The sequence below is a fragment of the Rhinolophus ferrumequinum genome, chromosome 5 (genome assembly GCF_004115265.2).
Source record: "Rhinolophus ferrumequinum isolate MPI-CBG mRhiFer1 chromosome 5, mRhiFer1_v1.p, whole genome shotgun sequence".
In the NCBI taxonomy this organism is placed as follows: Eukaryota; Metazoa; Chordata; class Mammalia; order Chiroptera; family Rhinolophidae; genus Rhinolophus; species Rhinolophus ferrumequinum.
In genome coordinates, this window is record NC_046288.1 from 85,155,596 (window position 1) to 85,180,280 (window position 24,685).

At 47.1% G+C, this 24,685-nt stretch overlaps 1 protein-coding gene across 3 annotated transcripts in view; it reads right to left on the reverse strand.

Moving 5' to 3' along the window:
* Nucleotides 1–24,685, reverse strand: part of AFAP1 (actin filament associated protein 1) — a 125,986-nt gene that overhangs the window by 63,822 nt on the left and 37,479 nt on the right. For all 3 annotated transcript variants that reach the window (XM_033105959.1, XM_033105958.1, XM_033105960.1), the window contains exons 2-3: nt 9,890–10,018; nt 6,510–6,607 (exon numbers count right to left, since the gene is read on the reverse strand). In XM_033105959.1, coding sequence (XP_032961850.1) covers nt 6,510–6,607; nt 9,890–10,016 — 225 coding nt within the window. In that variant the 5' untranslated portion in view covers nt 10,017–10,018. The remainder of the gene's footprint in view (nt 1–6,509; nt 6,608–9,889; nt 10,019–24,685) is intronic.

Genomic DNA, 24,685 nt, shown 5'->3' on the forward strand with positions numbered 1-24,685 from the left:
AAAAGTAGGGTTCATGCTCCAGTTCTGTCCCGTATCAGCCTTTCCTACTTAGCACAGGACCTCCAACTGCCATGGATATTTCTGAAGCCCCCGACAGCAGCGTTCATGCCATAAGCTAAACTTCTACCGTGGTTCACCCTTTAGGAAGGTGTGCAGGATGCTGAGGGAAACTGAGGACTGGAGTAAAGTAATTCTCAATCAATAACAAAATGTTATAGTCTCAGCTGCAAAAATGGTTCCAATCCTAACATCAAGAATTTTGAGTAAGTAATCTTCTGGACGAAATAAGAGTTTTTGTCCAGATTATACCCATTCCATTCTGATGGCCATTTAATTTGCATTCCACACAGCACTTGAGTAAACACTGGTAAGTTTTCTCTAGTTCTATTTATGTGCGCCTGGGAGGGAATGAAAGCCCGGGGGGTGAGGGGGGCCCCCCTGAAGTCCCTTCCTTCCCGCCCAGTAGGTGGGCTTCCACGAGGGGGGGGGCGGGAACAGCCCAACAGGCGTGTACACAGGATGCGCCTGTGGGTGCAGCCAGAGCAGATTTAAGATAAAGGTGCCCCTGGAATTAGACACGAGACTAAACTTGGAGAGTCTCGAAAGACAAGGGAAAAGGAACCAGACGGTTCTTGTCCACTAAAAGGATCACATGTGATTTCACAGGGAAACAAACGGTTGAGTTGTTTTAAATCTTGGGCTTTAGTCTTCACTCCTCAGCAGGTAAAACACCTGACTGTGTCACATGATCTCTGAACCTCGTAATCCCATCTATCACACAGAGATGATAAAGTTGCTGCGAAAGTATTTAGGAAGGATAAAATCTACCACGGACAAGGTGGTAACTTCATGGTTTCATAAACACAGAAAGTAGACCGGGGTACGGGGCCTGGGAGAGGCGGGTGGGGGGTTAGTGCTTCATGGGGACGGAGCTTCAGTTTGGGACGATGGAAAGTTCTGGAGGTGATGAAGGTGATGGTTGCCCAACGATGTGAATGTACTTAATGCCACTGAACTGGACACATGAACATGGCTAAAATGGTCAAATGTACGTTATGTATGTTTTACGGTAAAACCTTCATTGTTATCTACTGACACAAGGCAGCACGTTTCCATCAGCTCCGGCCCTAAAATACCAAAGAATGAAATCGCTCTCCTCTGCCCCATCTAAACACAATGTGACCTACCCCCTGCTGTTTAAATTATCGAATAAAAATATTTCTAGAAAATGCCTTGATTGTGTATGGTACAATTCACACAGAGCCCCAAAGGACCCGACCTTGCTCTTTCCTCTCGGCCATGAAGATCTGAGACCCCCGTTAGTAGATTCAATGCCCTTCTGAAGAACAGGCAGGAGGAGATAAAGCACAATCAGTGATTGTCTGGATCCGACCCGCTCAGGGAAATGGCTGCCTCAGCGCGGGGCGGGTCGCAACGGCCAATGTCAGCACAGATGGGACCCACTTCTGTGGGGGGGCCGCCGTTGCAAACGCCCTCTCAGCTCTTGCACACTCAGTACAGTCAGGGAGGGCTGTGGCCCTCAGTATGGAACAGAAACAACAATCTGTGGAAAAGCACAGCTCTTCCCAGAAGAGTTTTCATCACACATCCGCACACTTTGGCCTATTCTAGTGGCCCCTTGGAAGAGCAAGGGAGCCAAAGTGGACGCCAAACATGCCGCGGCCCACACGTGTGATTTCCAAGAGTCAGGAGTTCTGAATTTCCACGTGGCACACTCGCCAGCCCCTTCACACCCACTCAGCCACACTAAAGGGGCACCAGTTCACACAGGACACCTACTTCGAGAACAAAACCGAAACATTCACACATTCCCGACATGACAAAACTGACTTCTGACACGCTCGCTCCCTGAGAGGGAGCCATCGTCACATTCCCGGCTGTGCAACGTGAGAAACACAAAGAAACACAGAAACAAACACCATCTTCTAAAGGTTACATTTCGTTTCATTAAAAGAAAGTGGAAATCAGGTGCTGTTGCTGTTCAGTGTGTAAAACCATCAGTTAGTTACGCAGGAGGAGTTTTACAGGGCTGCCGGGAGAAGACCGTCAAGAGACAGCTCGTGATAACGGCACAAGGCACTGGTGGGCACGAAACGGAGACAAATAAAAGCTAACTCTTTTTTTAGAGTTTCTAACACAACTACAATAAAAGGCAGTATTCGGTCAATATATGCTACATTCGAGGTAAAAATGCAATAGCCTTTTAGATGACTGAGAAATAAATGGTTGGAGAATCATGAATCTTACATATACATGTGTGTAATTGGATATATGTTAATTACATATATATATATAATTGGATATATATGTGTGTAAAAGAATACACGCATCCTTCAGTCACGTAGCGTTGCTTTGGTGATCGTCCCAAACCGCTCTGCTCGGCCACAGGCCCTCCATGACCTAACCCCTGGGAGGGGGCCCCGCCTCACCTGCAGATGCCCCACCCCCGTTGTATTACCTCCCAGCACAGAGGCGGTGCAATGCTCCCAGACCATCTGGCTCTTTCTCCGGCTGGGCCTTGATTTAGGGCACACCGTGTGCCTGGCACAGCTTGCCACCCGTTCCATCTTTACTCCACTCTAAGCTAATTGTCCTGGAAGTCAATCTGCCAACAGCAAATGGCCCACTGGCCAGAGGCCAGCTCACCAAAGGCAGACTGAACTCACTGAATGACTGGCTTACTTGCTGAATAACTAATTCACTGGAAAACTATCCGAAAAACACAGTAGAGCTATCTTAACCAAGCTCTGCTGACCTGACAGATGTTCTTCATTTCCTCCGTCAAATGCCCTGACTGGTATCCAGAAAACGCTAAACATTCAGGGTACCAGGCTCCCCCCTCAGTGCCTACAGAGAGTCCCATCAGCTGTCCCATTTATTAAGTCTTATTTATTAAGAGTCAGCTTTGGTATTTAAAGTCTCATGCTTAATACTATAATTATGTAATTAATTTGATTACTACATAAATAGACCAATGAAAAAAATGAGTGCAAAGGAGAGCAAATAATTCTCTAAGATGCTTTAGGAAGGTTCAGTCAAGACAAAGTGCAAAAAGAAAAGTTATTCACGTCAGGGTGAGCACGTCAGCTGTAAGAGAATAGCACAGCACTCATAAAATTCTAGGGACTTGAAACTCAGATTGTTTCACAAGTGTCTAACTTTCACTCCACTTTAGGGAACTGGAAAAGATTAAAGTATCATGGGTATAGATACACAAAAAAGACAAGTAGAATCCACTGTGTAGCCCCATAGTCAAAGAACCTTGACCCTGGATCAAAATCCTCCTAGTTTTATAGCAAGTAATGGCTCAGTTTGGAGGCCAAGAGAAAACCCACCGGACACCCATGTGTTGGACACCAGTAGGGAGAAATCACCTAGGGTTTCCGTTCTCAGGAATTTTTTTCTGCTTTCCCGTTCCCGAATCCTGAGATATAAACTGTTTTCTCTTCTCCACAATGAATCATTTCCACAAAGTGACGGCTGATACTACCAACCACCTGGGTTCAAGGAGCTGATTTTCCCGATTTCCCGACCAATTTTTCTCGGGATTCAGGAATGGGAAAGCAAAAAATTTCACAAGAACGGGAGGGAATTCCCACCCGGAAACCCTAAAATCACCCATTGGTCAAACTGCTACTCAAAAATTATTGTTTAAACGTAAAATAATTCAAGCATATGTACACCTTTTTGACAATTTCTTACTTTAACCAACCTTTTTGACTCATCAACCACCAGTTGTGATTCCATGGGTAGGAGGGCTTCTCATACACCTTCAACCAGAGCAGTCTGCCACAGGCATTTCACAGCCGTAGGCGGGGCAGAGCATATGTGAGTGAGAATGAAAAATAAACTTTACTTGAGGGGAAAAATCCATAGAAATGGAAGAAAATGATGGCCATGCAAATGAGTATTCTTCCGTCGGAATTGGCCTTGAACCTGACCTACATACCCTCCGTCTGGCCTGGCACATCTGGGACATGTGATTTAGGCCAGACCAGTTAGACAGCTCTTCATATGGCACTAAAGAAGAGCCCGTGAAATTCCTATAACCCTCTCTACACTTCTGGCTGCTTCTAGATGTTTGCATTTCACCTTCCATCTCCAAACACCTTTCCTGATCTGACATGTGACGATGATATGCTAGATCCTGCATTTTGGGACACATCGTAGGAGAGCCACGGGCTTAGACAAGCTTAGAAAGAAAAATAAAAGTAAACCAGGAAACTCATGAACCACTGAGTTCTCAACTAGTTCTTTCTCTTTTAGATAAATATCAGTTTATAAAATTAATACTATTGACATACTTCTGGACTATAATTTTGCATTATATCTAAAAACAGCAAATGAGACAGTGAAAAATGGTCAAGTCAGTTTCTACAACAAACAGGATGAGAGTTAAAAAAAGAATAATTAAAAAGAAGTTTATAAAGAAGGAAAAATACATAATACATATTTGGTAAAAAAGGAAAAATAGCACATAAGAGTCATATATTCACCTTGAGTAAGTAATTCCCTGAGTAAGTAATTCCCGGAGTAATGCTCTCAACTGTGGGAAGATTAAATGTATGGAACCAAAAAAGCATGCAAGCTATAAATGTGAGCCACATATGTAATTTAAATGTCTCTACAAGCCATAGAAATCTATGAAATTGATTTTATTAATATCGCTTCTTTCACTCAGCATATCCAAAACATAATTCAACATGTAATCAGGGTAAAAATTAAGGAGATATGTTACATCCTTTTTCTCAGAAGCCTCCAAATCCAGTGTGAATTTGACACACACACACATCCCAGTTAGAACCAGCCACACTGCAAGTGCCCGATGGCCACCTGCAGCTCGTGGCCCCTGCACCGGAGAGCACAAGTGGAGACAGGCTCAAAGTAATTGTGCCCGCGTGAGAACAGTGGCGCTCCAGCGCAGGAGGCATACAGATGACCTTATTTACCTTTGAAGGGGGTGTTCTACCTTCCACAGTGATCTTGTTAGAAATGCAGCCCCGGAAGCCCCATGTAGACCGAGTGGGTCAGACTGTGCATTTTAACAAGCTCCCCAAGGAGTTACTTAGACATGAACGTTTAAGAAGGGCTGCTCTGTCTGGTACCACCTAGCTCTCACGTGGGGCTCACTACATGCAAGGCATGTCTTCTAAGCATTTGCCATATATCAGCTCATTCTCCACAACAATCACATGAAATAGGTCCTATTATCATACTCGTTTTAAAAATGAGGCATCTGCAGCACAGGAAGCCACAGTCTAAGTCATGTGGGTATGTGGCAGAGCTGGCACCGGAAGCAGGCAGCAAGCTCCCCAGTCTGCACCCTGCACCCCGCTGCTGGCCGGGACTTGGGCTCCAGAACAGGCTTCCAGCACCTAACAGAGCCTTCTCCCACCTGAGAGTCAGGCTGGCATCAGCTTTGCTGCCACACCGCCCCAACAGTACTGGAGAAAACAGGCTGGATTTGAAATCCAAAGAACAGGTTACAATTTTCACCTTTCCTACTTAGTACTGGACCGTGAGCAAATCACATCTCTTCATTGAACTTCAATTTCCTTTTCTGGAAAATGGGTATACATACTATGTACATGCTTAGAGTTAAATCAGGGGTTCTTTGAGGTCAAGTTGTCGGTATTAAATGAAATTATAAGTGAAAAAGTAACAAGCATGCTCTGTGATGTGTGGTGAGAACCCAGTAAGTGCTAATTTCCTCTGCCCTCCTCTACAATGGTAATTACGGAGTACCTACTGGCCATCAGCCATCAGCTGGGGCCCAGGCAGGATGGAAATAAATGACACATGGCCCTGCTTTCCTGCAGTTCTTATCCTGGTGGAGAGATAATTAGATGATTCATAGGGAAAGCGAACATTAGAAAGAGAACTGCCAAGTAACTGACATCGATCTCATTTTGAATGAAAGTCTAATTTCCCCGAGTAAGCAAATTAGAAAACAGCAAAAGGCAGAAAAGGCTGAATGGTACATGAAGAATTGTGTATGCGAGTACACCCAGATTGCGAAAGTGGCAAAAGAACTCCAAAACAAATTTTGAATGCGTAAGATCAAATAAAATACACATTCCTGGAACGTGAACATATTTTTCTTCTGAAAAAAAAATTTTTTTTTTAATTCCAGAAGAAGCATAACAATGAATATCAAAGTTTCAGACTAAGGTATTCAAATCTAGTTAACTGAGAAAGGGGTCCAGCTCCCCAGGCTCTACTGTCATTGTTTCACCTGTTAAATCCTCTGTTTCATTTGTTTGTTTTTTAACCTAAGAACAGATTTCCGTGGATCTGTAGCTCCAGTAATTTTCAGAGAAACCCCAGCCTCCTAAGGGCAGGTTACCCTTCCAGCCTCCCACTCAGCTCTTCCTAGCAGCCGGGAAACACTCCGAGGGAGCCTCCTTTCTTCCAGAACTGGGTTCGCATCCCCCGGAGCCAGGAAGCCGGCGCCCAGGGACCCTGCTGCGAGGGCGGGGCTCACTCACCAGCCAGGGCTGCGGGATCGCGGGCAGAGGCATCTGGGGAGGGGCCGGCAGGCTGTGAGGGGCCTCTTGCTTCGGAGCATGCTCTTTCACTTCAAAACCTGTAAGTATCGACCAAAACCACAGAACTCGTGAGGAGGGAGGCAATGGCACCAGCTACCATTTCCTCAGCCCCACAGCGAACACTTGGCAAATAGTGATCTCTAATCCTTCACAACAATCCTATGAAGCAGCATTCTCTGTGGCTGGGAAAAAAGAAAGGGTAAAGAACTTAACTGAAACATTACCAGGTAGAAACGGTGGCGCCAGCAGCAAAGCCGACGATCCTCCCAGGGCCACGCAGCCTGTCAAAGGAGAGCTGTTGACCTGAACTCCTACTTAGGTCAGCACGTACCCGTGTACGAGGGGGCAGACGCTTGGCTGGGAGGCAGCACCCTTGTATTAAGTGCCCTCCTAACCTCCGATACCGTACCAGACATACTTTATTACTGACACGACTGACACCAGCGCATACCCTCAGGGCACTCGTATTCCAGGTGGGAAGTCAAGTACAGACGTACACAACTGACTCCTGGAAAAGGCGGGGAGCATTGTATCAGTGATAGCAGGAAACACGCAGAAACCACTTAGAATTCGGGCACAGTATTATTTATACGCCAAGAGCTCACCTGGAAGGACCTAGAAAAACAATCACTTAACACGATGCTACAAGACTAGGCAAAGAGATCTGAAAAGACAAAGTCCCTGAACTCTAGAAGTTGCGACAGAGACCAGAATTTTGGCAGAGAACTGGAAACAATAAAAAAAGAAAAAAGAAAAAGAACGAATGGAAACTTCACCACTAAAACAAGCAGTGGGTGAGTTGTAAGCAAATTAAAGCACTGAAGAGAGAATTAGTGAATTGGCAAATATCAGAAGATGCATTCAGAACAAAGCATGGAGACAAAGGGTTGGAACTCACTGGCCAGAGGAAGAGAGGAAGAGAAATCGGGAAAAACAGTAACTCCTGGCTGGGGAGTGTTCAGACCAATGGTGGAATGGCTGCAAGAAGGGTATACGCAGAGGAGATGAGGCTGAAAAGAAATGCTACCTCTACTAATAAAAGCAAGAGCAGAAACCAAAAGTCACTAGTTACTGAGTGTCCACTGTATGTCAGGCACTGTTTGGAAATACTTTATATAATCTCCTTCAATCCTCACACCATTCCTGTGAGGTACATGATATTGGCCGCCCTTGTCACAGATGAGGAAACTGAAGCATCAAGACATGAAGTGGCAAGGTCACATACCGTGTTTCCCCGAAAATAAGACCTGGCTGGACGATCAGCTCTAATGCGTCTTTTGGAGCAAAAATTAATATCAGACCCGGTATTTATTATATTATATTATATTATATTATATTATATTATATTATATTATATTATATTATACATTATATTATTATATTTATTATATTACATTATACCTGGTCTTATAGTAAAATAATACCAGGTCTCATATTAATATTTGCTCCAAAAGACGCATTAGAGCTGATGGTCCGGCCCGGTCTTATTTTCACGGTACCTGGTGACTGGCAGAGCCAGGAACCAAAGCCAGTTTGTGGAGAGGACACACGTGAAACCTATGGGCCTGGGCTTTACCGGGGGCAATGGCAGACTCAGGAGGGTCTAGGCAGGGAACCAACAGCATTGTTTCGAAAGTGACCATTTCACTTTGCCTCCTAAACATGGTCCTCGTCCTGTGCTCCGATCTGAGTGACTGGTTGCCCCGTCCACCCAGGGTCTCACGTTCAATCTGCTCCTTCAGCCCATGGTCCAGACAGGTGACAAATCTAACTGTGTCACACCATGACTTCATACACTAAAAACCAGTGAACTGTACACTTCAAATGGGTGACGTGTGTGGTATATGAATTCTCTCTCAATAAAGCTGTTAACGGAAGTCCCTGCATCTCATCCACCTTCTCCTAAAGAGCCATCCAGACTCTACCATCACAGGCCCCCAGAACCGCCCCAGCCCCTCCACCTCTCTCTCTCACTGCACTGGTCTGGATTCCCCTCTTAGGGGCTCCCCCTACCCTCTAATGCCCCCTACAACAGTACTAACCAGGAGTATCACTCCCTGCTTTCCTGCCCTACCCTCTGTGCACAGAGCGCTAAGGCAGCAGGCCCGCCCTCGGCTGGCATCTGGGAACGTGAATTTCAGAAGTGCATCCATCATCCCTAATCGATCAAGTTGGTTCTCTGTGCCTAGGCTGCCAAACAATGTGGTTTATTACAAACATCTGCTTTGATGGTTAATTTTGTATGTCAACTTGACTGGGCCGAGGGAGGCCCAGACAGCTGGTAGAATATTATTTCTAGGGGACTCTGTGAGGGTGTTTCTGGAAGAGATCAGTATTTGAATTGGTGAGCTGAGTAAAGAGGGTGGCCCTCCCCAACGTGGGTGGGCATCATTGAATCCGTTGAGGGCCCAAACAGAACAAAAAAGTTGAGGAAGGACGAAACAGTTCTCTGTTTGAGCTGAGACGTCCATCTTCTGTCCTCAGACATTGGCACTCTTGGTTCTCCAGCTTGTGGACAGGTGGGGACTTATGCCATTAGCTCCCAATTCTCAGCCTGAGATTGGATCACACTGCCGGCTTTCGTGGTTCTCTTCCTGCCGACAGCAGACCGCGGGACCTCTGTGCTTCCATAAGCATTGAGCCAATTCCTACGGTAAATCTCCTCCTCTTTAATCTCTATCTCCGTGTATCTCTAGCTCTGTCTCGATCTCTGTCTCTCCTATTGGTTCTGTCTCTCTGGGGAACCCTAAGAAACCTGCTTTCCTGGGAGTCTGGAATTTTGGTAGTGTGCCCAGGCAGAGGGCGCCTACATGGTCATCCCCCAATAAAATCCTTGGGCACTGAGTCAGGAGTGAGCTTCTCAGAACAGAAACATCACACACAGGTTGCTGCATTTTTGTTGCTGGGAAAGTGTGCTCTGTGTGACACTGAAGGGAGAGAGACTGCATGAGGGAGGCTGCATGCGGATTCTTCCAGACTACACCTGTGCCTTTCTCCCCTCTAATCTGGCTGTGTATCCTCACTAGCTTGGTCATAAATCCTGGGTACAAGGAAGTATAACTATATGCTGAGTCTTTCTAATGAATCTCCAAATGTTGGGGTGTTCTTGGGAGCCCCCAACAAACCCACTATTTCATTAGCACCTTTATCTTTCTATAGGTAGAGACTAACACAGTACCTGGCACATAGTAAAACCTTCAGTAAATTCATAAACTAATGAAGAAATGATTATGTTTTAGAAAGATGGTGGAATTAAAGATGGTTCAGAGACAAGAGAGACTGGAAGAAGAAGAAAGAGCAGAAATGTGAATGAGACGCACCTTTAGAGGACTGTATCCTCAGCAGGATGTCTGCAATTACTGCCTTTTTCTCTCTGACAGTTGATGTTAGATATTCATGGTCCAGAAGTTCAAGAAAGACACGAAGTTCAACTATTAACTCTTCCATTGCTGAAAACAAACAAAAGAAGAGGGAGGGTACTGTTAGACCCATTGATTTGTAAATGTCACAAGATGAAGGTTAAATTTTACTCAAAGCTTTCCATGTTCAGTTTGATGGTTGAATGCAGTATTTCAACATGAAAAACAAGTTGGTTGCAACCAGGTCAACTAAAAGATTCGTGCCTCATCTTCTAGACAATGTGCTAGTCTTTCGCTTTTGCTTTGAGGCAACAATGCACGGCTGGGAGAAGCTCCAAGGCCAGGCTGCCAGCAGACGGAGTCATGACCCGGAAGCCTGGCATCATCATTGGGTCAGTTGCATGATATTAAATTTCAGTGTCAAGAAGGAGATGGTGGCTTAAAATGCCAAATAGTTTTCAAATGACCACTAGGACATGGTTTCGGAAACTCAACGCCCAACTCTCCGCTTTGTAGGACTGGCTCCATCCCCAGGAAGACTGTGAGCACGTTTATACAGTTACAGCAAGAGATGCTGGGTGCCCACGAGGACTGAGGGCTTAGAACACAGGGGTGGGCCCGGCTTCCTGTCACGGGACAGACGTTCCCTCTGATATCCGCAAGACTGGACCGTGGCTCCTGCCAGCAAGTTTTAAATCATGCTGTGAACCTCTGACGGACTCCAAGACCCTTTCAGGGAGTTCACAAGGCCAAACTGTTTTCATAACATTACGACACTTTTCACCCTCTCCTGCACCACTGGTGCAATACACAAAGGTGGTCAAATTAGGCCAAGCAGTGACACCAAACTGCACGTCATATTCTTCAGCATCTACTTGCAGTGAAAAAGAAAACAATGCTACTGTCACTTACAAGTATCTTTGATGACTTTGACAAAGAAGTAAAACTCACTGCTTTTATTACATCTCCACCACTGAGGACACCCCCTTTTAGTACCCTGTGTGATGAAATGGGACGTGCCTGTGGACCACTTCTGCAGACTGAGGTACACTGCTTGTCTGGAAGGAAGCATCACTTTCTGATTTTGTCACCATTTGGGAGACAGGCACTGCTTGGTGAACCATGATGTCACACAGTCACACGTGAATAAGGATCGATCTATCGTGCAACACAGCTCAAATACTCTCATGTAACAGGATGGAGGGTTCTTTCTGACAAAGCTTCAGAGCTCACATTGCAATTGAACTGGAAGAAACTGAACTGCTACTTGTTGAGTTTTGGTGTAGTATCAAAGAAGAATATTCTCAATTTTCTGAAAAGATGCTGAAACATGCTTCTCTTTTCCAACCACATATCTGTGCGGGCCAGCTTTTCTCACATACTACCCACAAAACAACGTCTCATTGCAACCTGAATGAGGAAGGAGAGTCCAGCTCTGCTTCTATGAAGCCAGACACTGCAGGTACTTGCAGAAATAGAAAACCCTGCCACCCACCCACAAATTATCTTGTTTGGTAAGTACAGTTACATTTCGTAAATACATGATTTCTTAAATGAATTAATATCTTAAAAATCTGTCAGTTTTAAATTCCAGTATGAAAATATTTACAGATATCCCCACATAAAACACAGCTCTTTGGGGTCTTTAATATATTATTTTGGGACCAAAGAGTTGTAAGCAAAAGAATTCGAGAACCGCTGGTTTCCGGGATTCTTTCCCAATCTACTATTCTACACGTCTCCAACACCCTCCAGGACTTAAGACACTAAGTGAGGCCACCCTTTTTATAGACACGCAGGGCCTATGGGTAAACAGCATCTGATAAAGACAGTGTCTCACATCAATGGGGAAAAGGCAGACTCAGTAATTGGAGTGAGGACAACTGGTATCAACTAGGGGAAGAAAAGATAAAACTGAAAACATACACTAGAAAAAGCACTAACGATACTGAAGAACCAAAATACAATCAATGAAACCATTCAAGTCCTTTAAGAAATAGTAGATGAATGCTTTTACAACCTTGGTGCGGGAAAAGATTTTCTAACTGTGACTCAAAACGCGATGTAAAAACAAAAGGCGGCTCAAGGAGACGACATAAAAATAAAAGCAGGAGCTGCTGGAGAGCGCGGGCTGGTGGTGGACGTCACGCCCTCCGTTCCGCGTCGCGCGCGCACACGCGCGCACACACACACACACACACACACACACACACACACACACACGGGGAGCCTCACTGCGGCCGGCCGCCTGCCGTACACCCGCTCTTCATGCTGACTCTCCAGAGGCTGGGTCACTGGGGAACTGGTTTCATAAAACCCCATCTCATGTCCCTCACTGAGGACCACGCTGCTACATTTGAGGCTCCAATTAAACAGTTGGTGAACCTCGGCTGGCCCAAGACCAAGCTGCTTTTCAGAAAGCGCCCTTGTCCCCTGCATTCTTCTTCGCGATGACTGTCCCCATCTCGTATCCGATTGTGAAGTAGCCCCCCGCTTCTTTCTCCAGCCTCATCTCTCCACTCCCCGCCTTGGGGTCACACTGTAACTCTTCTGACCGGCGCAGCGTCCCACCGGCATCAGGGTGCTGCGGGCCGGACCCTGGCGCTCGCTGCTGCAGCCGCGCCCTAACGTGCACCCCTGTGTGGGCGACAAGACCTGACGAGCTCAGGGGAGGCCTCCGTGGCAGGCCCTACCAACTCAGGGACAGAAGTGAACCCCATGGCATGGACTGAGCATAAAAATTCCTAACTAAGAGGGGCTCGTGGCAGGTAGTCTCGTCATAGGCCTGTAGCTTCCTTGACAAGGTCAATTTTTACCTTAAGTGAGCCTGTCTGTCGTCTCTGTGCATCTAGGATAACAGGTCCTTGGAATGTCAGTAATGCCCTTTTCCCGACCCCTCAGGGTACAACCCCCCCCACCAGAGCAGGAAACTACAGAACCCCTCATTGTTGTTTTTGTGCCCCGTTACCATCTCTACACGCTGTAAACAGTGAACTGTTAACTATCCTGCACCCACCTGGGTAAAAGTAGTACCTGTCTCTCCAGTTTACTTTTTGTCCAATCCCAGAGATTTCCCTGCTTTGCTTTCTCCCACCCCCTTAATCTACCACCAATGGATTTCATGTAACCCTCCTTTGATTCTAATGTATAAAATAAGTTGTGAAACTGCCATTTCCGTTGAGATTCTGCTTCCCGGCAAGTGTCAGTTTGGCTCCGATACACTCTCCTAAGCCTTCTCTTAGGCGGGACGTCTTGTCGTCACACACTCACACACACACCCCACACCTCTTACACTGGCTCCTCCCTGGCTAGGCTCCAGGACTCCCCTCCTCCTCATCACCACCGCTGGCCGACCCTCATCACTGTTCTGCCTTCTCTGTAATGATGGGCTAATTCGTCTCCTCCTTCAGCCAGCAGGCGTCTCAAGGGGGGGCCTCCCCGTGATTGCTCTCTGCACCTGAGTACCTAGCACAATGCCTGACGGGAAGCTAGAACTCAACAGACACTCACTATGTGTTTGGTGAATTAAGTCACTTGTTTGTTTCTAGATCTCCACAACAGGCAACATTCCTGAGATTTGTTTTGAAGAGAAAGTTGCAGAGAAAAATACCATGGACCATCCTATCATAGTAACTGTCTCCTGTGACATCCTTAGAACGTGCACATCAAAGGCGACAAAAGACTGATGCGACAAGTTCATTTGGCCCAGCAGGCGATCACCACCTGGCTGGGGCCCCTGTCTGCTAAGACGGCCAGGCACTGTGTGTGAGCCTCAGACGTGCGCGTAGGGACTCGTGTGGCACTGAAGCAAGGAGCCGACTCGAGCGAGGCACCCGCATATTTTCCCTTATAGGGTTATTGTTAAGACGCCTCGGGCAGACGCTTCCAAATGCCCCACAGGCCTCTGCACAGATTCTAAATGGGCTGCCTAAAGGTTGGTCTGAGAAATCTCAGAAAAAGCGGCACCACTTTAGATACTGCCTGGTTGGAATGTTTCCCTCCGCTGGACTACATCTGCAATTCCTGAAGAGTCGTGCAGAGCGTTATCTGAATGAGCGGACGACGCAGTACAGGCCACTGGGTGCTCTGGTGCCCAGGGCCCTGGTCAAGAACTGCGGACACTCATGTGCCAACAAGACCGCCGTGCAGAGCCGGGGGAGGCTGTGAACACACGGCCCTGCCTCAGACACTCCCTCAACGCTGCTTTCCTCTGAATCTGCAAAGATCACGTAAGGTCCCTACTTGTCCTCCTCGGGTGTCTGAACAGGACCTAGGACAATCATGGCTCAGTTTCCTCCCTGACTCTGAAATCCCAAAGGCAAGTCTGCGTTTCTGAAAGGGAATGAGCACGTTCATCTCTTCACCTTTCTCCTGGGTGGTTACAAACTCGTCACAGGGCTGGAAGTACAGCACAGGGGACACAGCCACTAATGTTGTGGTAACTGCACAGTGCCGCCAGGCGCGTGCTAACCAAGGATCACGTGTCAGTTATATAAATGTCTAACCACGATGCTGTACACCTGACACTATTATAATGTTGAACGTCAACTGTAATTGAAAAATACAAATAATAATAAAAAAACGTAAAGGGAAAAAAATAATAGGGTATGTGCGTACCAGCCTATTCTGAGTCCTGAGAATTCTCCCTTCTGGATTATATAAAGCCCGCAAGGAATCCCCAAAGGAACTGGTGTAAAAATCCGCAGAACACGTTCTTTCGGGCAGTTACTATGATTCTTAAAAGTCAGATTAATAGCTGGATGGATAGACAAAAGCCCTACCAGAAAATATCCTTCTATGTAGTGTTTTGGAGAAAACAAAAGACGAAACCTAGACCTGCACATGTTTTTACTGACCGTGATGACGTATGCAGCCTGGCAACGCAGGCACCGGACTTCCTGATTTCTGAAGCCTGATTCCTAGGTGAGCAGAAGACCACTGCTACACACCCTGCTGGCTGCTAACACAAGTGTGAAATACCAGATTGCGAGCATAGTATTTTCACTCCATGTACATCTCTTCAATGTACCTCAGTAAATAAGTTGTTTAAAACTCGACATGTTCAAGACATTGTGTTCAAAATCTACAGGCAAGCCGACACCCAGGGCTTCACAGTTTAGAGCAGCAGATAAACACTCAGACTCACAGAACCATCTTATGAAAGAGGGAGCTTATGAAAGAGGGAGTCACAGAAGGTTTTCAGAAAAGGTGGCATTCATGCATAGCCACCTTTTTAAAGATCGTTCCGGCAGCATTATGCAGGATGAGCTGGTAAAGTAAGCGCGTGTAGCAGGAAGAGGCCCGCCCAGTCACGAGGCTCTGGAGAATGCTAGCAACAGGAGGATGGAAAGGAAAATGCAAATGTATCCTCTATTTATTGTAAGGTATTTTCAATATTTACTAAAAAACCCTCACTACACAGATGTTTGGGTACCTAAGTGTGCGGTATACAATAAGCAAAACAAACATGACCTCTTACATCAAGTTAAAGAGACAAACAAATAGTATGCAAGGAAATAAAAACAGCTAGAAATGAAGATGGGGGCTATGAGAAAGGACCTAGGCAACAATTTTATGTCAAATTTCCTAGCTCCAAACCCGTACTTCATGTCTGAGGTTCTCTGCACCAAGAACAGCTGTCGTCACAGCCGCCAAAGCGGGGGAGCAAGCCCAGCGTCCACTGACGGCCGGATGGGTAATCAGTGTGGTCCATCCACACAACAGAATACTCTCCGTCAGCCTTCAGAAGGAAGGACGTCCTGACACCTGCTACTCCAGGGATGGGCCTGGAGGACATCAGTCTCAGTGAAACGACGACAAACACTATGTGACTCCACTTGTAAGAGGCTTCCTAGAGGAGGCAAATTCATAGGAAAGAAAGTAGAATGATGGTTGCTGGGGGTAGTGGGGGGTTAGGGTTTAATGGGGACAGTTCCATTCTGGGGAAATGAAAAGCGTTCTGCAGATGGATGGTGGAGACGGTTATACAACAACGTGAATCTAACTGATGCCACCAACTGGACACTAAAAACTGAATAAAATGATAAATTTTACGTCATATATATTTTACCACAATTTTTAAAAATAACATAAATGCAGAAGAAAGGCTCCATTTCGCTGGCTCATAAACACACCCACCAAATGAAGTGTCACTTGCCCAGCAGGAAAGCCCTTGTCTCTCTGACCCAATGTCTTTATAAACCCATCGCTTTCCACACTCCACCCCTCACGTTTCTGCGTGGCCCAGTCCAGCTTCTGCTCATTCTTTTCACAACATTCCTCGTGTTCCTGCCTCTGACCTTCACGCACGCTTTCTGCAACCTGCTTGCCCTAGCACTCATCTTCTCTACCAATCCCAGCTTCTCTAGGGACACCCAAATGCCACGCGCTCTGCAAACCCACCCGAACCAGCGCCTTGGGGACTGAATGCTCTTCTCTGTTCTTCTGTCCCTCACCTGCCCACTTACCCGTCAATGTCTCTATAAAACAGTAAGCTCCTCCCTAGAAAATAACAATTGAAAAGTGAAAGAAAACGAACAAGTAGTTCCACTTATAACAGCATTAAAATGCATGAAATACTTAAGGACAAGTTTAACAAAATATGTGAAAGGCCTACAAGCTGACACCTATGAAATGTAGCGAAAAAAACTTAATGAAGGCCTAAATAAAAGGAGAGGTACCATAGTCATAAGGTTAGAAGAGTCTCTAGTGCTAAGATACGGATTCTTCCCCCCCACCAATTAATCTATACACTCAACACAATCCCAATAAGATCCCAGCAGCTCTTTATGCAAAAACAAATTGAGAGGCTGATTCTAGAATGGATAAAAATGAAACGAGCTAGAATAGTCAAACACTGGGGAGAAAAACGAGCAATATTGGAGGCTTCAAATCAAGCAGTTCCAAGGCTTATTACCACACAAAGCTCAAATAATCAATCCAGGGCAATGTTGGCCTAGGATAGATCAGTAAAACAGAAGAAAGTCAAGAAATAAACCCACGCATAAATGGCCAATTGATTTTGGACTAAGATGCCAAAGCAACTCAATGGGGAAGGAACGGTCTTTGGAGTAAATGGAGTAAACATTGTGGCTACGGAGACGGGGGCAAAAAAATCAAACTTCACCCCTGCATCACACCATATGCAAAAACTAACTCAAATGATTTAGAGATCTAAATATAAAAAGTAAAGCTACAATAATCTAGAAGAAAACATAGACATTATTTATGACTTTGTGGAGTTGGCCAAGATTTCTTAGAACACCATAAGGTACTAAAATAAAAGGATAAAAGTACTAAATTGGACTTTTGGAAAGAAGTCATTATGAAAACGAAAAGAAAATATTTGCAACCTGTGTTTGACAAAGCACTTATACCAATACATTGAATACTGACAACATATACAGACAAACAACCTAACAAAAACCAGGCAAAGCAGCTATAAACATTCTAACAGAAAAGTCACAAATGACCAATATGCTTGTGTAAGAAGATGCTAACTAACCTCATTAGTAATCAGGTTAGTGCAAATTAAAGTCACAGATGGTTCAGCTGGTTAGAGCGCGAGCTCTGAGCAATAGGGTCGCCGGTTTGATTCCCACAGGGGCCAGTGAGCTGCGCCCTCCACAACTAGACTGAAGGCAACGAGCTGCCGCTGAGCTTCTGAAGGGGTGGCCGGATGGCTCAGTTGGTTAGAGCACGAGCTCTTAACAACAAGGTTGCCGGTACAATTCCCGCATGGGATGGTGGGCTGCACCCCCTGCAACTAAAGATTGAAACGGCAACTGGACTTGGAGCTGAGCTGCGCCCTCCACAGCTAGATTGAAGGACGACTTGGAGCTCATGGGCCCTGGAGAAACACACTGTTCCCCAGTATTGCCCCAATAAAACTTTTTTAAAAATTAAAGTCACAATGAGATGCTCCTATCCGTCCAGGAGAATGACCACAATTTAACAGACTGGTAATTCCACGCCTTGGCCAAACTGTAGAGCCGCCACAACCCTCATACTTCCTGGTGGGAGTCTACCTGGGACCACTTCAGAGAACAGTTGGGCAGTTTCATGCATAATTCAGATGCATCTCTAAAAAAAAAAAGTGAAAAAACTAGGCACACAACAAAGGCATACTGTCTGATGCCACTGTACAAAATTCCAGAACCAGCAAACTAATCTGCAATGACGGTGGCTGCCTGGGTCTGAGTGGTGACGGATGCGTTCTTTGTCTTCCTGGGCTGGGAATCTGGGCTGAAGATGGCACATTCGAGAAGAGAATTAAGTCAGAGAAACCAACCTTACCTAGCCAAGGTGAAGTAAAATCAAGCGGGGGACACTCTGTATGTTCTACCCGATAATGCTAGATGCAGGGTATTGTAAGAAAATCTAGGTAAATGGAGTTTTAAGAAAAGCTGTTGTTCACAAAACAGCAATAAACAGGGAAGATGAGTGTCACACTGGCTTAGTACGTCAAGGGCTGATTCTGTTTTCAGAAGGACGAAAGCCGAGTTCCTACCTAACACGAGTGCAGAGAATCCCAAGGCTCTAATGACCTGCGTTCTCTCCCTCCCCAGGGGCTGCGCTGCATCTTTATCCACAAAAGGGTTTTTCTTCTACTGAAAGGAATAGAAACAAAGGGAAAAGGAAAGGAAGACTGAGCTTAGCAACGTGGTCTCCTTAAAACATACAGGCTTTATTCTCGCGTAATCAGTGAGGCAGGTGGCGTCCAGAGGCTCACACCCCACATGGGGGGAGGACAGCAGTAAACTGCACCCGCCCCAGTTGTCTTCTTTCCAAGGTGAAAGGACCCGCTGAAGCACAAAGCCCCTGCAGTGCGCCAGGGCAAGGGAGGATTTCCGGCGGCACAAACAGCGTCGTGTCCCTCGGCACCGAGCACAGAGAGAGGCCCCATGCAGTCCCTGGGTCCCCTGAAGACTGGTCAGGGTGTGAAGGGAAGGAACTGTTCCCCTGGGCCCCATCCCTGGCCTGCAGGCCTCCACCCCCCGCAGGGAACTGACACAAAGGCAGCGGTGCTGGGGCGTAAGCACGTCTGTCATCCTACGGACTGAATCCTCCCGGGGACATCGGCGGGATCTTAGATAACGCTCTGCTATACTGTAGACACGGAAGTGGAGAGAGGAATGGGGACACAAGTCCAGTTAAGGGACAGAAAGGACTAACACCACGTCTGGCTGCCCAGGTGCTGATGCCAGGACTAGGGCATGAGAGGGGCCCTGGCGCCGTCTCTAAATGGAGCAGTGCCACTTAGAAAACCACTCAGGCCTCTGCCACGGATGAAGGATTCCCCTGCCAGCCGTCGCTGTGGCCGCCAGCTGCCCAGTCAGACACGTCAGGCTACGCACTTGTCCCAAGGGAGTATGGGGACAGCGGGGATTGTGCGGGAGGCAGCAGTACAGACAGGAGTGGAAGGGCTACCCGCAGACCTCTGCACTCCCGGGGGAGATGTGGGGGGCGGGGAGGGGAGGGCGAGGCAGAGCGAGGTCCGGGATCTGGGACACACTGCCAAGCTGTAAAACAGCACGTTTCCAGTAACTGACACAGAAGGTATTTTCTATTACACGCCATCATTTCACACTTCCAGCTCGATTCTGTGCATGTCCGGCCACGATTTTATTGGAATTAAAAGGCCTAACCTACTTAAGTCATCTGAAACTGTAACTTTGGATCTGCTGGAGGAAGTGGACGCAGAAGCTGCCAGGATGCGGGACAGTAACTCTAACTGGTTAGCCTGTCCCACCGAACAAACCTCAACCATCTGTAAGTCACCAAAACTGTTTCGTAACGACCGACTCTGAAATGGCGTCTCCTCGGCATTCTAGCTTGTCTTTTCAACAATTCTGAAGCTCCACAATTACACTGCATTTTGGATTGCTCCCCTGACCCCAGCCAGCTGGGCTGAAATTGCAGACTATATCAGTCAAAAGAGGGACGGGAGGAGGGGGTCACACAGGAGAATGGAGAATGAAAATATCCTCGAGGCAGCAGGGGCAAGAGGAGAGGGGCAGCGCACGGGCTGAAGAAGGGAAGACAGTACTTGCGCCCAGGAAGAGCTTGCAGCACCGTCTACTGTATCACACAGGAGAAACTAAGGCACAGGGAGATGGGGGGGTCTGCCCAGTTACGCGGGGTGGGGGTGTGACTTCCGTCTAGTATTCTGCACGGCTCTAGAACTATTTATTCACATGATGCCACCCCCATTAGAGGGTCCACCATCTCCTTTCGGCAGGAAAATAACATTCAATTACGACTCTTACGTCTGGAAAGACAGAGCTGCCTTCACAGCTCTAAAGGTGCATTATTATGCGTTCAGCATCAAAAAGCTGAAGACAAAAGGATTTTTAAAAATGCGTCCTTTCTGTCCTCCAGCCGGGAATGCCCTCAAGGAGGGCTCCTGAGACTTTCCTGGGACCACAGTCACTGGGCTCCTGTTAAAATGCAGATTCTGACTCAGCAGGTCTGGGTGGGGCTGGGTCTGCATTTCTGACAGGCTCCCAGGTGGCGCTGAGCTGCTGGTCTAGGGGCCCCACTTTGAGAAGCTGGGCCCTAAACCGCACTGAGTTTGCTACACCCAGGAAAGGGGTTTTCAAACGTAGATATGCTCCATCTGCTCCGTAAGGCAGTCATGACCACGCCGCTGCCCTCACTCCCCCTCCCACCCACGTCTCAGCGGGCACCGGGGCCTTTGACAGAAGCTGAATGCAAAGCACAGCGAAGCCGTCAGGAGACGGACGAGACACTGAGTAAGTAATGAGGCCCCCAAAGACGCAGCTGGCAGCAGGCCGACGCTCTCCAAACGTCAGGTTCACCCAGATCCAAGATGACTCGGTAACGGGCTTCACTCTGTGCATGAGCTTGTCCAAATCCTCATCCATCGAAGTCGGGGGGCAAACTACCACCTCTGGCCCAAAGCTTGTGTTTGTAAATATAATTTCTCTGGGACACAGCCACGCCCACCCGTGTGTGTCTTGTCTAGGACTGCTTTCACGCTACAAGAGCAGATCAAGGAGCTGCAGAGACCCGAAACCTAAAATGTTCCCTATGTGGCCCTTCAGGGGAAAGCGTGCTCACCTCTGCTCCACATATTCAGGAAAATCAACCCCAAAAGGAGACTCTGAAACCCCAGGCACAGGAAAGGACCCCAACACTGTGGAAGCAGTTAGGACTCTCAACTCAGAGGCAGGTAAGAGCTCTACTTGAAAGCAAGCCTGGTAGAAGCTGAAAAAACGGAACCCGACTACAGACGAGAGGTCTAACCCATTGCGTGAGCATCGTCACTTTCCTGCTAATCGTGCTGAGCCTGCATCCCGGGGAGACGAATGAACCCGACCTGTGTGAACCCACCGACCCCCAGCACTGCTGCACTCTCACGTGAACCGGAGCTGCCCTCCTTTTCTTCAGCAACCCTCAAAGTAACACAGCCCCCGATGGGGACGTCAGTGGCCGGGCTTCTGAGTTAATTTGGTTCCCCCCGCCTGTCTTCATGAAGAGCCCAGGCCCCGGCTCTCCTTCCACCCGAGTCTCCACTGACAGCAGGCACAGGACGAGGCTCAGACTCAAGGGGAAGGGGGCTGAGGGCTCCCCTCCGTCTGCCTTTCTGCCCCTGCTCCCCTGGCAGATGGGGCCCGCCCCATGATGTGTGGACGGGGGAGGGTGGTGGGCACAAGGGCTGGGTGACATATGTCTGTACGTTAATGGAAGCCAATTAAAGAAGCCGGCTGGTCACACAATAGCTTTGCAAGGTTGGGAGCTGCTGTGCTCACAGAATTAATGAGATTCCGGTTCCAGTAAAATGAGATGATTGACTTGTTTGATACAGCGAACGAGCACAGGCGTCGGTGTGGAAGAACTGGGCTGAAATTCTGCTCCACACTTTCTCAATGTGGCCTTCAGTGCACTGGGACACCATTGGCCCTGTCTGGGACAGAGAGCAGAGTCCTGTTGACACGTTTTTCTTGTTGTTTTTTTTAATGTCCTTATGTGAAGAACTTAGCACAAAAGAAGTCCTCAATAAATTTTGGCTATTACCCCACCTCCATCATCACCACCACCATCACCACCACCTCCATCATCACCAACACCTCCATTATCACCTCCATCATCACCACCTCCATCATCACAACTACCTCCATCACAATCACCATCATCACCACCACCTCCATTATCACTTCTATCATCACCACCTCCATCATCACCACCACCTCCATCATCACCTCCATCATCACCACCACCTCCATCATCACAAACCACCTCAATCATCACCACCATCATCACCATCACACCACCTCCATCATCACCACCACTTCCATCATCACCACCTCCATCATCACAACTACCTCCATCATCACCACCATCATCACCACCACCTCCATTATCACCTCCATCATCACCACCTCCATCATCACAACTACCTCCATCATCACCACCATCACCACCACCTCCATCATCACCACCACCTCCATCATCACCTCCATCATCACCACCACCTCCATCATCACCATCATCACCACCACCTCCATCATCACAACCACCTCCATCATCACCACCATCATCATCACCACCATCACACCACCTCCATCATCACCACCACCTCCATCATCTGTAAAAGAAACAATTTAAAGGGTACTCTCTACCTTGAAAGAGTCCAGTTGACCCTTGAACGACACGTGTTTGAACTACCCTGGTCCAACTTATACACAGATTTTTTTCCAATAAGTACTGTAAATGTATTTTTTCTCCCTTCTGATTGTCTTAATAACATTTTCTTCCCTCTAGCTTACTTTATTAAGAATACAGTATAAATACATATAACATACAAAATATGCGTGAATTGACTATTTAGGTTATAGGTAGGGCTTCCGGTCAGCAATAGGCTATCAGTAGTGAAGTTGTAAGGAGTCAAAAGTCACACGTGGATTTTCGATTGTGCTTGTGGTCTGAACCCTTAACCCCCGCATTGTTCAAGGGTCAACTGAAGTTATAAGGACTAAATAAGATAACATGTAACTTGCCTAATACAGAGCATCTTACATGAACGCTCGATAAACCGTAGCTATTACTCCCCCAGAGAAACCAAGTCTAGTCTCCCTTATATATTTCATGGGCATCAATAAACCTAATGAGAAATGTTCTTCCAAACAAGTCAGTAAATCTTTCTTAAATAACAATATAATCTGCAGGGTAGATATTATTTCACAGATGAGCGAACCAACTGTCGGGAAGGTTAAACAGCTTCCTCAAGGGTACAAACTCACACGTGACAGACCCATGTCCTCTAGTTAACAGCGACCTCTCAACAGCAGCCAATAAAGCAGGAAACTATCCTCTCACTTTACCATTTAAATATAAAAGTGTGCGTCCTTCTGAAACCCAAAGGGCCCCATTACTACAGAGAAAATTTTCTTTGTAATGCCCCAAATACTGTAGAACCCGCAATTAAAAGAGGTTTTTCTTCACACACATTTAGTTTTCCAGCTAAAGGCTATTCATCTGCTCCCCAGGAGAAGCCCCCGAGGTTACCACCCTTCACACCACCCCGACTAACCACGAGAAATAAACCCACTTCACCAAACCACCTACTACGACCTAGAGAAGTGTAGATAGCCCCCACCGTCCTTCTTCCTGCTGTCAGGCTCCCATCATCCCCACACGTGTCCCCACACGTGTCCCCACACGCCTCTGACACAGCTCTTGGAGAGTCACCTGCTGCAAGCCCAGCCGTCCAGCCTCACCTCCTAGCATCAACCTGGCAGCAGGTGCCACCATTTCTCTATCACCCACTCTTCTGAAATCCATTTCTACGCTTGGTTTCCAGGAGGCCACTAACTTTCCTTTTGTCACCTGGTCTCTGTCTTCCTGTCGTCTTCCCAATCTCTAAATGTTGAAGTGCCCCAGGTTTGGACCACGGACTTTTTTTCTCTCTTCTAATCACACTCATTGCGTAGGTGATTTCCTCCAGCCCCCGGTTTGAACGACACCCGTACAGTGATAACCCCTAAATTTCCATTAATATCTTCAGTTCAGATCTCTGCCCTCAACTCCAAACTCATTCCCAACTGCCTTCTGTGGGGAAACTGAACTTAATCTAACCTGACTGAGGAATGCTGAAGGTGATGATGGATCACATGTGCCAGACATGCTTCGGAGACAAAGACAGGAGGTGGTGATAAAGAATTATGAAAACAAAATGCCAGAGGAAAGTGATGAATTATGAGTAACAGGACGTCGGGGCAAGCTGTGTCACTGCTGATGTAGCTTGACTATCTGCTGTTTCCTAATGGCAGGAAAATCGGGTTTCATTCATACAAACAGCTGACAATACCCCACAGCTTTGTGGCTCCTTTGCCTGCGGAGCACTGTTTTTGCTTAGTGATCAAATCAGCTCATTCGTTCTTCCTGCACTGCTCGCATTCTTTGGGGTCTTGCTCTCTGCTCTTGCTCCCCAACACTTCTCAGCCTCTGAGCTTAGACCTCGGATTTAGTCCCAAACCAGCCCAAACCCCCAGGTCCCAGTGGCCCCCACTCAATAATGGCAATTCACCTCTTCCAAAGAAGTCACTCAGGCCAAAATCCTGGAAGCCATCCTTCACACTTCTTTTTCTCACTCCTGTTACCCAACCCATGAGCAAACCTTACAGGGTTTCCTTTCAAAATATGTACCAGCCCGAACCACGTCTCACCTCCCTCGCCATTTCCAACCAGGCCAAGCCACCACGCTCTCACCAGATTACTATAGAGGCTTCCCCC